Source organism: Onychostruthus taczanowskii, unplaced genomic scaffold, assembly GCF_017590055.1.
Source record: "Onychostruthus taczanowskii isolate IOZ18803 unplaced genomic scaffold, ASM1759005v1 scaffold75, whole genome shotgun sequence".
NCBI lineage: Eukaryota > Metazoa > Chordata > Aves > Passeriformes > Passeridae > Onychostruthus > Onychostruthus taczanowskii.
In genome coordinates this window covers 3,230,156-3,244,215 of record NW_024505339.1, presented here as the reverse complement: position 1 = coordinate 3,244,215, position 14,060 = coordinate 3,230,156, and the positions used below count along the sequence as shown (strand labels likewise).

The window sequence follows — 14,060 nt, the reverse complement described above, 5'->3', positions numbered from 1 at the left end:
AATGTGTTTACAAGTCCCCTTTTCCTTCACTGAATTCCTCTCAAAGTTGTTTTTGTAACCTAACCCAAAATACCACTGGCACTATTAATTTTCTCAAGCCTTCAGAATCTCAACCTGAGTGATTTACCCTGTGGTTCAGGGAGACTGGTAGACAGGGATTGTATTTCAAATGGGAAGGAAAGAGGTAGAAAGCAGAGGGGAAGTCTCTTCATCCACTGTACTGGACATACAGGCACAAACCTCTCCCTCCTAGGGACAAGACCCTTGCAAAATCCTCTGGGACAGAGAGGCTCCTGGATGCAGACCTGAGCACAGCAGATCTGTTGGACACACGTATGGTATTTAAAGGTGAATTGGATCTGTACCTGACTCCGTTAGACGCTGCCAATGCTGCACTGAGGCTCCCAGTCTGAGCCAAAACCACGGTGTTCTGTGCACTGAGTCTTGGTGTTGACCTTGCTCCAGTCAAAGTGGGTTTGTTATAGGGCACGAAGCCGACGTTGGAAGAACTTACTGACGCTGTCCTCCCGGGAACCTGGTGCGTAGTGGAAGAGTTGGGAGAGTTTGTCATGGAGTGACGGTAGCGTGTGGTGATGGGGCCAGTCCCGTTGTTTGGCCAGCACTGCTGGCAAGAACATCCCATCCCTGTGTGAAGGAGTGCGGTGGAGGTCGTCACGGGATACGGGGCGTCCAAACGCCTCTGAACGCTGCGGCGGAACCTCGTGGTCTTGTTGGTCTGGACTTGAGCCACAAAGTCAACTTCGTAGTTGTAGCCCAAGGACCTGAGATCCACTCGCTGGTGGTTGGTGGCATGGGCCTGCTCCAGGAACACGCAGACGTTCATCTCGTACGGGGACCACCCGCCCTCGTCGTTCTGCCACTCCCAGACGATGCCCTGGCCAGCAGCAGAGTCCCCTGGGAAGACGTGCCTGCGGACAGCCCGCATGGTCCCTGTGTGCGAGAGGAGGGGAGAACAAACACAACCATTTAGTGAGCGGAGAACTAAGAGGGATGTTGTCCCAGGAATTGTTTCTGCACAGATCCATGCTGCCTACATTGGGGTGGTCCTTCTCATTCTCCCTCAAGAGGGGCACTAAAAGACCTTCTCTTCCCAGCAGGGCTGGGTTTGCTCATGAAGCTTTGAAAAACGCAACATCCCTGAGATCCCTGTCCCTCTGCCAAATCTGATTGTGGGCTGGCAGCAGGTTCAAAAGCTGCAAGGAGGAAGGGTGGGAAAGGAGGGAAGGAGAGAGGATGCAGACAGACACACCCAAGCACAAAGGCACAGTGATCACATATGCCTCCCTGACGTTAAAAGGGGAAAAAAAAGGAAAAAGAAAAAAAAATCAGGCTGAGGCACAGATCTGGTTAAAAAAAACACAACTCCCACAGCCTTGACAACAGAGTAACTATAGAGACAAGACACCATCGGGAAGTACTTTGTAGGAGCACTTAAGGGGCTGAACGCCCACTTTGTTACACAAGGGTTGGGGCAATTTTGGACTTGGGAGAGTGGGTGAAGCCCCACAAGGGGCAAGGGCAAGGACTTTGGAGAAGGGCAAACTTCTGAAGGCTCCTGACTGCTGGGAGAGAGAGCAAGACTAGAGAGGGGAAGACAATGAAGTAACTTGCAAGCTGGAGAGAGCAGCTGTTCAGACAAAGGGAGAGAAATGGAAGGAGAAACACTACTCCTGCAAGGCCGCGCGACAGCGACAGCTGGAGCTCGAACTCCCTGGAAGCCTGGCTTTCCAGGATGACTTCACTCCTGGGTACTTTATCCCTTACTTCAAAAAAGCAGCAGCCTAATGAGAGGGAAGGAAGCCACCCAACAGGACAGGAGCTCTGTAACCTTTGAAAAATGGGTCCTTGGCAGCAGGGTCAAAACTGCTACTGCAGGAAAAACCCTCAGCAGCATTCTGCACAGAGAAAGAGGAGCAGGAAAAGCTGTGAGGAAAGCAAAAGAGGTCTCTAAAGAGGTCATGAGAATTATGGCACTATGTTCTAGGACCCCAGGTGAAAACTGGCACGTTTACAATTACCCACACAATTGCCCCAGGATACCACTGGAGACTCTGTGGGGCATAAGCAATCCAGGCAAGCTTCACACCCAACAAGCACATCCCTAAGAAGAGGGAGGACAGCCCACGTGGGATTCCACACTGCCAAAATCAGGCTCTGCCTGCCTGCATGCTGGCATGAGGATCATGCTGCTGTTATTGTACCCAATAGTTGTGAAAACTGTTTCCTTATGTCAGCACTGCTGGAGCTCCAGCGATGACACAAAGGCTAAGGCTCTCTCCAAGGCAGAATGGGCCAGACCAAGGAATTCCAGGACTTGTGTTTCTGCTCCAGAGCAGCACCAAGCATCCTGCTGATTGCAGAGCAGGACTCTCCAGTGACAACAGCCAACAAACATCTTATCAGTACACTTAAAACACTACTAGCAGCCAGTCAAACACAGCAACCTCCTCAAGAGCTCAACCATGGAGCTCAGGATTCCTGTAGGACCAGACCTTCCTCTGGCAGAAACTATCAGCAGAACCAAGATGACCTTCCCAGCCTGGAATCGATGTCTTAGTGGAAAAGCAGACTAAACAGACAAAAGCAAACTCTAGCAATGACTTCTCCTATCCAGCAAGTCTTGCCAAGTTTCAGAAACACAAGCAGCCTCAAATAGGTGGATAACTTCAGGAATGAACCCCTGAGCAGAAGGAGGACTAGGGTTGGGACTGGACTGGGAATGAGATGGTGAGACATGCATTACATTTAGGAATGAATGCAGGGAAGCTGCTCCCAGAGAAAGGGGACTACTACAGGTAAGGCAAGGTGTCCAGTGGGACACATCTCAGGAGATTAGCAAGGCTTCCCCTGCTTCTTTGACAGCTCAGAAGCTGAAAGCAGCACAAAGGACTGTAGGACTTGCGAGCAACTTGTGGTTTTAACACCCTCAAACAGCATTAGCAAGATTTTTTAGGAGTCAACAAGACCAAGACAATGCACTTGGAAAACATCTCCCTTCCCCCAGACTGGCAGGGAAACTGGCATTCCTCTCCAGGGTGGGCAAACAGCTGTGGTGAGAGGACAACTCCTGCTGCTCCCCTGCACTCACTCCCAGCTAATCTGCCTTGAGCAGCAGCTGAAGCCCACAGCTAATCCTGCCCACAAGATCCCCCCGCACAGCTGTCATTCCCTGCTGCTGGGGACGCTGCTCCCGTTAACACTGGCTTCCTGTTATTCTCCCTGGCTTCCTTTGAAGAGCCTATTTATCTGTCTAATAGCTAATGAGCAGAATACAACAGCCTATTTTTTGCACTGTTTAAAGATTTTTCATGGGGATGTTTCCTGTAGAGATTCTTTTCTCCAACACATGACAAAGTTCAGCTGGCGGCTCGCTCAGAAAGGTTCACGTTTAAGGCAGAGCCTTGCAGAGAGAAAAAGCTTTGCTTAGAATTGGGCCATGGCGAGGGGATATGAGAGCTTTTCCAACAGTCACGTTGCAGAGCACACAGGTATTTGTGGAGGGAGGTTAATAGCAGTGGCCACTCTGATCAGCATCCCTTTGGATCAACGGGAAGCACTGCAGGAGAGCTGTGGAGCAGAATCAGCCTTTTTGTTATTAAAAACTCAAACGCAGATCTAGACCAAGGAAAGATGAGATCATACTAGCCAACATAATTTCCAGAATTGAACTGGACTGTTCCCCAGAGAAGAACAGCTCCAAACCACCCTCCAATGGACAACAGTCACTGAGTGTTTTGAGGTCTTTCACAAGGACCTAAAGAGACACTAACCCTCTAAGGACAGACAGTTGTACTTGTGGAAAATAATGTCCCATTCACGCTGGGACACATTTCACCCACCCCACAGGCTCTCTGCTCACCTTCAACAGATACCTTAGGACTGCTGTCCACAGGTTGGAGCACTGGCTGAAAGGGCCAGAGGCTGGAAGGCTCCTTCACAAGTTTGGCATGAAAAAAACAGGAGAGAAGCAGCTGCTGGTGCCAGCTCTGGTGGTCCACACTGTACCACTCAAAGCCACAGCCTCAGCCAGCCTTCCAGATGTCTGAACAGGCCAAGCTGAGCACACCTGCCAGGGCATCCATCTTAGAAAGCTCCTCACCTCACCCAGGACACCACTAGATAAAACTCAGCCTAAGGTCACCAAGTCAGAATAAAAACACGGATGCAGCTGTGATGACCACTCACATTTGCTCCAACCACTTCCCTTTCCTGCCAGAATTGGCTGATCATGCAGTTGATTCAAAATATTGCTCATTTACTGTTTCAACTGTCAAGAAACCAGCACATGCCCTCTTTAAAGCTTGGGATGATGCTCAACTGCACCCTGGAGTGATAGAAGAGACACTGACAAAGGGGAAACTGATGGATGGAAAATTTTCCAAAGCAGCCATTCATTTAGGGTGTGTAATTTGGGATCTCCCCGGATTTTCCAGGGATGAAGTGCATGCATTCCATCCTCGCCACTTTCTAAGCTCCAGCTGTTCAGCACATCTGGAGCAAAAAGGGCAGGAGTAATCTCTGCAAATTCTGAGCTGCTTCTCCCAGTGACCCCAGGAGGTAGAATGAAAATCAGGTCTCAATTCTGCTATTGAGCCCACCCTGCCCTTTCTCCCTGGGAGGAAGCGAGCCAGGCTCACACAGCACAAGTGGAGGGAATATTCTGCTGCAGCATTTTGGTGTCGCGCGGGGGCCGCAGGCACTCGCAAGCAGCTTGAGCAGGGCTGCATGCCAAGCTAAAGCAGCTGGCACTCCAACTCCAGAGGGAGCAAGGGATTCAAGCAGGAGGGTTGGAATCGTAAAAAGGCCTCTTTTACGCAAGTGATCTTGAATGGATTTGGGGAGGAGGGAAGTTTCCAGCTCTCAGAGCTCTGGCTCACAGGCTGGGAGCTCCACGAGTGCCATGCTGATGCTCCTGAAGAGATCACGGCTGTCTGCCCGCACCCAGCTCCACAGATTTTTCCACACTGGGCAGCAGACAGCATCAGGAGAGCAGCAGATGTGCTCACAGAGCTGCCCAGCACGGTAGCAAACAGCAGAGCTTTGCAGGGCTGTCACACACAGCACAAGGCCCTGCTTGTCCCCAAGCACACCAGCAGAACGGCTGGGGAAGCTCCCTTACCTGTATCCTGTCGGAATTGTGTCAAGCTTGGAATGTCGATGACATAGGGAGCCAAGGCGGGATCCGCGTGTCCCAAAGGGATGCTGCTGACCTGCCCCGACCCTGAGCGCCGGCCCTTCTGCTGATAGGCCTGGATAACCTGCTCAATGTAGCTGCAGACATTGCCACGGTAGGGCCTCCACCTGCCAAATTCATCCTGCCATTCCCACACCGCCACTACCGTGGAGCTGCTGCTGTGCCCCGGGGCAGAAGCGGGCGGGCCGGCCAGCCCGGCTGAGCTGCTTCCTGCTCCCTGAGCTGCTGCCATGTTCCTCCCTGAGCTCCGGGCACACCGCGGTTGGAAGTGGCAGCTGAGTTGGCCTTACACCATTTTCTCCCGAGGACCTGCAGCAAGAAACAGAGAGCACAGGGAGCTGAGAATGGCGTCCCAAATTGCCCCACCCCACATCCACATCACACAAGCCACCTGAGACGGAAACAAGCTCCGACTTTCACAGAGGATGTCCACTAGGGATTTAAGAGAGTCCAGAGAAAGACTGGCCTCAAAACCCTCTGGCTGAGGGTGAGCGAGGTACCACCACTCACTTCCTGCCAGTGCTGGCAACTTCTGCTAATTGAGGGCAAACACTCTTCAGGGAGACTCTGTTTCCCGTGGTTTGTGGCACCAAATACACCTGAATCCCCACAGATCTGTACCAAACCGCCCCCGAGCCGCGGCTGATCTGTGTCAGGCAGACCTGTAAGCCTTGGCATGAGCTCAGACAGACACTCACTAGCCAGCAGTGTGCCAAGGCAAGCTGCCATTCTGCCCCTTCCCCATGCTCAGCACTGCTCCTGGCAGCATCACACTGACCACCCCAATGTGAGCTGCCAAATGCTGGCTAAATACTCATTCACAGAAATGACTGAGTTACACAAATGGTTCCCAAACTCTTCACACTGATCTAAGATCCAGGACTACACCATCAGCTCCATTCAGGCTTCTGACCACTTAGTTTTGGCCCAGGATCAGTCCTGTGACCCCAGTGCTGCATTACACATGCAAACAAAGCCACAAGACAACTCTTAAGGCACAGTTTGCAAATGACAGTACACCCTCTTCCTTAGTTCAGTGTGATCTCAGCAAAAAACATACGGGAAGGAGTACAAGAGAACCAGGAGCACAGGGCATAATCAACTGCCTGTGCTGAGGGCACTGATTTAGTAGGTCCTCAAGATCAAAGCAGATCTATTTGCAGCTTCTCAGGCTGGAAAACAAGGAACATCCTGAAAAGAGGAACAATCAGCACTAGAGACTCAAGCCCTTAAGAGATGATTTGGAAAAGAATAGAGAAAGGGTAGGAGCCCAAAGACCAGACAAAGACACAAAGGACAGTGAATAAATTCCAACAAGAAGAGATCACCACTCTCAGCCCCCAAGGGATGTAAAAAGAACAGATCCAAAGGCATCACATGATCACCCAGAGACACCAGAGGTCTGATATTTGACATTCCTTGTCTGTTGTGTCATTCCAAGGAATCCTGTCCAAACTATCTGCACACACATCTGTCCAAATGCTGGACGACCACTTGGAGATCCTCACGCTGGTGCTCGTGTGTAGGTGGGTTTGGCTGTGAATGAGTGAAACTCATTTTGTTTTAAAATAAATTCGCCTTCTCCCTTCTGAGGTCTCACGTCATTGATTGCTCGCTTAACTCCCAGCAGTCAGCAGGGAGCCGTGAGCTTCCTTCCCATCCAATGGAAAAGTTCAGGTCTCCCAAGAGGCAGAGCAGCAGTGGGTGGCTTCCACTGGAGGATGCCATCTGCACAGAGAATGACATCCCTGCCGGATGGGGGAAGATCCCACGCTCTGTGGAGCGTCCCATCCATCATGCCCGTGCGGCTTGATAGCTTAAAAAAGACAGAGGAGAGTGAGCACAGAACAGACACACCCACACGTCTGCATTTATAAGAAGAAGGCAACAGTTTCCCCAGGAATTGAGTGTAAATTAGTTTAGGAGGTGCTCTGAGATTTTTATATGACACCCCCAGCTCAATTGCACTTGGTGACAAACTGCTCCAGATCACCAAGATCCTACCCTGGCCTCTGCTATTAATCTTTTCCTTGTAATCCATTCTCACCTAACACACCAAGGACAGTCATTGCACTGCTCAAAACAGCAAATTAAGACTTAAGGTATCAAATCCAACACCTGCCTCTGCCACTTCTTTTTATGGCAGGTTTCACACCAAAACTTTTCCAGCTCAAGGACCACCAGCATTGTCCATGCTCAACTCAGAGCAAAAGCCAGGCTGTGGCGTTTTCTGTCCCAGCCACCTCCATTAGGTGCTCTGAACCCCAAATACAGAACCAACACCGTTTTCCCCCCAAAGCTGTTACCAAATACTCATCAGCAGCCGCACACCGAGCAGAGAGGAGGGAGGCTGTGAGGAGGGACTCAGCGGCTCGTTTTCCTTCCTTGCTGAAACAGCAGCGGGAAATGCAAACAAGCAGACACCGCAGCAGAAAAGCCACCTCCTTCCCGTGCCACCTCACACTCGCTGGGGTAACAGCTGGGTGACAACAGCCTGTCCCTCAGCCCGGGGTGGCAGCGATGCTGTGAATCCTGGAGCACACGTGAAGGTACCCGGGCTGGCTGCACGTGAGTGTCGTGTGCTCCAACATCCACTTCCCCACCAGAGTGGAAAAATATTTCCTGTGCTGGGACTGCTGCTCCAAAGGAGGAGCGAGGGGCGTATTTCAGCCTCCTGCCAGTTCTTGCTGAAAGCTGCTGGAGCCAGCAGCTGTTTGCACGGATTGGGAAGTGAGGAATGCGGGAGAGCATCAGTAAGCCAGAATTACACAAGTCCTGGAGTTATGGCAAATAAGAAAGAAAAGGCCTAAAGTTGCAGTTCCTGGCTTCTCTTTGAGAATTCAGCAGCACACAAATAGTGAAAGCTGAGAAATTCAATACTGGAGCTGCTTGAACAGTGTTCAGCATTACACCACAGCAGAAAGGGATTGGGGAAGAGTAGCATGTATTTTGGGATGTGTTACACACCCAGCTCACATCTTTACTCAAATCCCATGGACCTGAACACTTCATCTCAAGCTTTAAAAACACCTTGAAAAGCTGAAATTCGCATCAACCCTAAAAGCTCTTATTCACCAAACAGTCATGGCTCCAGACAGAAATCCTCTGGGCCACCCTTCCTCCAGTGAAAACAAACCCCTGGCTAATTCAAGTGTAGACTTAAATATTCCTGCCGGATGCCCTTCACTTTGAAGGTATTTGGTAATACTGGCTCAGAGCTTGAGTATGGATTTGTTCGGTTGGAACTTTACACCCAGCACAACCTCTGAAACATGTGTCCACATGGCTTTAATTGGGGACTTGGACAGGAAAAAAACCGAGTGCATTTCAGATGAGTTTTCCAGCAGCTTCACTCCCTGCTCCTCAAACTCCAGCAAATGGTGGTGAGAAAACTGGAGAACGGGAATTAAAGCCTTTGAAAGCTGTGTTTAATTCGCTGTTCTACTTCCAGAAAGCAGATTTTTCTTTCGCTTTAAATGCAGGATCTTAAAATTCATGGGTCTGAGATGATTTCTAAAAATGCCAACTCCTTTTGTTAAGTTTCTGAACTTGAATTGCCAGCGCTGATAAAAGTTATCACGAAATGCGAGCTTGTACCTGGAAAAGAAAAAGAGCCTTGGGAGCTCTTGAGCTGGGCAGAATTAAAAATAAAAATCGCCAGATAGGTAAAATAGAGACTTCTCAGCAGGTTGTTCAGAAAAGAGAGTGCCCAGGAGGGATCGTTAAGCATCAGGGCACCACTTTGAGAGACAGGACTGGGAGGGCACCAAAGATCCCATGGGAAGAGATTACACAGGGATTAGGGGAGCACATAAAGCACAGGGAGGCCGCAGGGCTGCAGTAAAACGTGACCCTGTGCAGGGGGCACGACTGGAGCAGCATTACAGGTGCCCTGCGCCCTCCTCCCACCCCAAACCAGGGTCCCCACACCAGCTGAGCTGCACTTCTGGGCACAGCAAAACCCGATGCACCAGGGTTAGAAGCTGTTGCCGGGTAATTCATACCCAAACACACCTTCCCTTACACAAGCACCCAGCACCGATTAGACCAACCAAAGAGAAAGAACAGAGCTCGGCAGGAGGGAAGGGTCACAGAAATAACTCCAAGCACGCAGCTCCATCCCAGCCCTGCCCTCTCCCAGCCTCTGCCGATCCTCACGGCACAAGGTGGCTGGGTTGACAGCCAAAACAACAGAAGAAATAAGCCGGCTGCTCCAAACCTGGACTGCTTCCATTCAAAACAAGCCTTTAAGCGAGTTCCCCTCGGAGGGGGAAAATAGAGAAGGCGACTGAGGCGGAACAAAGCGTTTGCCTGTCAGTTAAACCGAGGGCTGGTTTCGGGCACGGGTGAATTTTAAAACTGAGGCAGCGAGAGGAGGGCAGGTACACCCAGACCCAGGATCCCACCCGGACACGGGATCTCACCACAGCTCGCTACAACCCGACCGCTCCCGGGTCCTTCTGGGCACCCAGGCGGGGGATTTATTTGCGGGGAGATCTGACTTGTGTGGTGAGAACCTGGCACCATCTGCAGGGTCCCTCCAACTGCCCCACGGCTCCGGCTCGTGGCAGGAGCTCCCGGAGCTCCGGAACGGCCAAGCCGGGTCCCGCCTGAGGAGCCGGCGGCTCGGACCGGCCCGGCGGGGACCACCCGCCCCTCAGGGAGCTCCCCCCGGCCCTGGGGCCCTGGGCAGCACCCGCCACCCACCGCAGCCGCCTGCCTGCTCCCACCGGCCCCCGGTACCACGGACACCCCGGGCCCCGCGGGTGCCGACACCGACCGCTCCGGAAGCTGCGGCGGGGCGGGGGCCCGGGGCGAGGGGAACGGCGCCCGTGCCCGCGGGCCGACGGGACGCCAGGCAGGCCGGTCCCGGAGCAGCCGCAACGGCCCGGACGGTCCCTGACGAACGGCCCGGGCTGCGCGGCACAGGGAACGGGGTGCCGGGGGTGCCCGCCTCGCGAAGCACAGCCCAGCCCAACCCAACCCAACCCAGCTCCCCGTCCCGGCGCCGCTGTCCCGCTGTCCCCTGGTCCCGTCACCCTTCCCCCGGCCCCTCACCCCGAGCAGGGCCCGGCGCCGCCGCTCCCGGCCCGCGGTCACGGAACCTCCGCGCGTGCGCACGCCAGACTGCCGGGGGGCGAGTTGAGGGGGCGGGGCCGGGGGCGGGGCCATGGGGGAAGGACGGACGTGATTGGTGGAGGCGTGAGGGAGAGGAACGGTGAGCGTGAGGCGGTGTGGGAGCGGTAATGAGTGTGATAATGAGTGTGGTAATGAATATGGTAATGAGTGTGGTAATGAGTGTGAGTGTGCGGGACCGAGTGTGGTAATGAGTGTGAGTGTCCGGGACAGAGTGTGGTAATGAGTGCGAGTGCCCGGGACCGAGTGTGGTAATGAGTACGGTAATGAGTGTGTGACAGTGATAATGAGCGTGTGTGATACTGTGTGATAGTGCGAGTGACAATGTGTGACAGTGTGTGACAATGAGCGTGTGTTAGTGACTGTTCGTGTGATGCTGTATGATAATGTGAGATAGTGTGCCTGTGTGATAGTGGATGTGATAGCGTACAGTGTATAGTGATAGTGTATGATAATGAGTGTGTGAGTGATTGTGTGTCACAGTGAGTGTGAATAGATATGGAAAAGTGATGGTGTAAATGATAGTGACTGATAGTGTGTGAGAGAGAGCTGGTGCCATGTGTATGTGGGATAGTGTGGGTGTGAGTGTGGCAGTGTGTGATGGTGTGGGGCGTGTGTGAGTGACTGTGCATGAGTGTGATATCCTCCATGTGAGTGTGAGAGTGTGTAATACTGGGGGTGAGACGCTGTGTGTGCAGGGGATTCTGAGTGCGATGGGCTGGGTGATGGGATGTGTGTGTCTGTGCGGGATCATGTCTGTGTGTGATGGGCTGTGTGTGTGTGTGAGTGTGTGAGTGTGTGTGAGTGTGTGAGAGTGTGTGTGAGTGTGTGAGAGTGTGTGTGAGTGTGTGAGAGTGTGTGTGAGTGTGTGAGAGTGTGTGTGAGTGTGTGAGAGTGTGTGTGAGTGTGTGAGAGTGTGTGTGAGTGTGTGAGAGTGTGTGTGAGTGTGTGAGAGTGTGTGTGAGTGTGTGAGAGTGTGTGTGAGTGTGTGAGAGTGTGTGTGAGTGTGTGAGAGTGTGTGTGAGTGTGTGAGAGTGTGTGTGAGTGTGTGAGAGTGTGTGTGAGTGTGTGAGAGTGTGTGTGAGTGTGTGAGAGTGTGTGTGAGTGTGTGAGAGTGTGTGTGAGTGTGTGAGAGTGTGTGTGAGTGTGTGAGAGTGTGTGTGAGTGTGTGAGAGTGTGTGTGAGTGTGTGAGAGTGTGTGTGAGTGTGTGAGTGTGTGTGTGTCTGTGTGTGAGGGGCTGTGTGTGTGTGTCTGTGTGTGATGGGATGGTGAGTGTGTGTGTGTGTGAGTGTGTGAGTGAGTGTGTGAGTGTGTGTGTGTGTGAGTGTGTGTGTGTGTGTGTGTTGCACACCACCACTGCAGCCTCTCCTGCAGTTTAACACCTCTGGCAGCTCCTGTGGGAATGTGGCTGTGACCCCTGGAGCCAGATCCAGCCTGCATTAATCAGCTGCTCACCACCTTGAGGGTTTGCTTACATCCAAGCAAAGCCCTGGAGATGCCTGCTCCTTGTTGGGGTGAGGATGGTGGAACACAACCCTGTGTGCCACAGATCTCTCCAAGGACACAGCGCTGCTCCCTCCCGGCTGCTGCTCCTCCATCACCACCCTTGCAAGATGTGTGTGTTTATTTAGGAATTCCTTTGCTCCTGGAGCATCTTAGAGGGTGCTGCATCACTTCTTCATGCTCTCTTAGAGGTAGGTCAGACCCAGCCTCGGTTTTCCCCTTTCCTGGGGCCCCCACCAAGACCTCAGCAGCAGTGATTAAAGAACCACAGAGCCAGAGAATCATTTAGGTTGAAAAAGACCATTAAGATCACCGTAATTCCTTCTGAACAAGGAAATGTTTACCAGTCCTTATCAAATGACTTAAACCTCCCTGGACTTTACACCCAGCAGCACTGATTCACCCATGCCATGATACACCTGCCCCAAAAGTCTTATAAAATAGAGAAGATTATGTTTGGAGTCAGTAGTCACAGAAAAAAAAAAAAAAAAAAAAAAAAAAAAAAAAAAAAAAAAAAATTAGAAGCACTTTATACTGTAGGAATGAAGGGATTTTATAAAAATCTTCTTCCATGGTTAAACATGTGAGACTCGTCTTTACAGAGCCTGAATAAAGTTGGTTTTCATCCCAAAATGTAGAGTGCCAAGCACATAACCACGACAGCTCCAGTGAAAACCCTCTGGAGCTGCATCCCCCCACAGCTCAGCCTCGTATGCAAATGCCCATGGATTTCTCTGCTCCAGGATGGATGAGACTGTCACATACTTGAGTTCAAAATACTCACAAAGTACTAATAATTGCCAGAAGTGATTGATAGCCTGCTTGTAATGTGTCTGCTTAAGCAATAAGCTTCACATTTACAACTCAGGTGCTTGGGATTCCTGTCTCCTGCGGCTGTAATTAGGAAATGGAGAGCAGTGCAGAGGGGTTTTTTTTCCTGAAAAATAGATAGGAATGCTTCATAAAGCCTTGCTGGGAGCAGACCATGTGATCCATGTGGACAGGTATTAAATATCCTGTGATCCTGAACAGGAAAAGGTTTCATGGAGATTTGAGGATGGTGAAGAAGGGTTTCTATTGAGTCCTGCAGACCTCCGTGGCATGGCTGGCAGATAAAGGGATGCTCCCAGTGAGGAGTCCTGGCTGCTGAGAGAGGATGGGCGAGGCCTCAGGGTGATGCTCTGGAGCTGAGGGTGCTACTGATAAGGGCTGCAGGGTGGGGGAGAGCAGAGGTGAATTGGGTGCAGCTCCTGGGTGGAGGGAAGGGCTGTATGGCAGAGATAAAGCAGCCAGGTAGTGGCTGAGCTGTGGGAAGAGTCTTAAATTGCACTGGATTTATTTAATTTTTAATTTTTGAGCAGGGATTCATGATCTGATTTTGCATCAGGGGCCCTGGAGGGTTTTGCCAGGCATAGTGAGTGGCTGAGGCACCTCACCTCAGCAATGCAAGTGCATGGCTGGTCCTCATCTCCCTTTTCTCACACCTCTCCATCACTTGTCCTGTATTCCACCGTGGTCCAACACCCTGAAAGGGACCAACAGAGCCATGGGCAACAAGAATGAGGGGTCTGGTGACCAGCTGAGCCTGTCAGACACCACTGAACAGCTTCCTCCAGCTGTTCTGTGTTGTGAGGGTGGCTGTAAGGATCCTCGGTGATCCCTGAGTCTAAAAGGTGAACCTCAGTGTCCTGCTGTCCCTAAGGACCCTGTATTCACAGGGATGCACACCTCACAATCCTCGCTGCCTGCAAAAATATTTTATATTTTACATGATTTTTACTTTAATGATCTCCAAATTTTAACATAGTCCCTTACTGCCTGCAAAAATATTTTATATTTTACATGATTTTTACTTTAATGATCTCCAGATTTTAACATAGTCCCTTATGGTTTTGGGGGTTTTTTTGTTTGTTTTTTTTGTTTGTTTGTTTGTTTGCTTGTTTGGGGTTTTGGGTTTTTGTCCCAGCTGGATCCCTCTTTTCCTGTGCTGTTCTTTCCCACACCCTTCTCTGCATCCTCCCCAAATCAGTATGCAAAGCACTGAGTCCTCCAACGAGGCATCACCTCCTGTCTGATCCATCCACGCACTGGGGTAACCAGCCAAATATTTGCCTTCCCCGTGCTCCTTTCCTTGCAGTGGTGCTGGAAGGCTGTTGAATTAATTTCTCCGTGGCTGCTCCCTCTCACAGGGTTTTGGCTCGAGGT

General features: G+C 51.5%; 1 protein-coding gene across 3 annotated transcripts in view; it reads right to left on the bottom strand.

Annotated features, from left to right (window-relative positions):
* DTX2 (deltex E3 ubiquitin ligase 2) overlaps window positions 1–14,060 on the bottom strand; it is a 39,285-nt gene that overhangs the window by 24,320 nt on the left and 905 nt on the right. For 2 of the 3 annotated variants that reach the window (XM_041423072.1, XM_041423075.1), the window contains exons 1-3: window positions 10,274–10,348; window positions 5,141–5,524; window positions 366–951 (exon numbers count right to left, since the gene is read on the bottom strand). In XM_041423072.1, the coding sequence (XP_041279006.1) occupies window positions 366–951; window positions 5,141–5,447 (893 nt within the window). In that variant the 5' untranslated portion in view covers window positions 5,448–5,524; window positions 10,274–10,348. Of the gene's footprint in view, window positions 1–365; window positions 952–5,140; window positions 5,525–10,273; window positions 10,349–14,060 lie in introns of those variants that run through there. The other variant, XM_041423074.1, reaches the window with a different exon arrangement.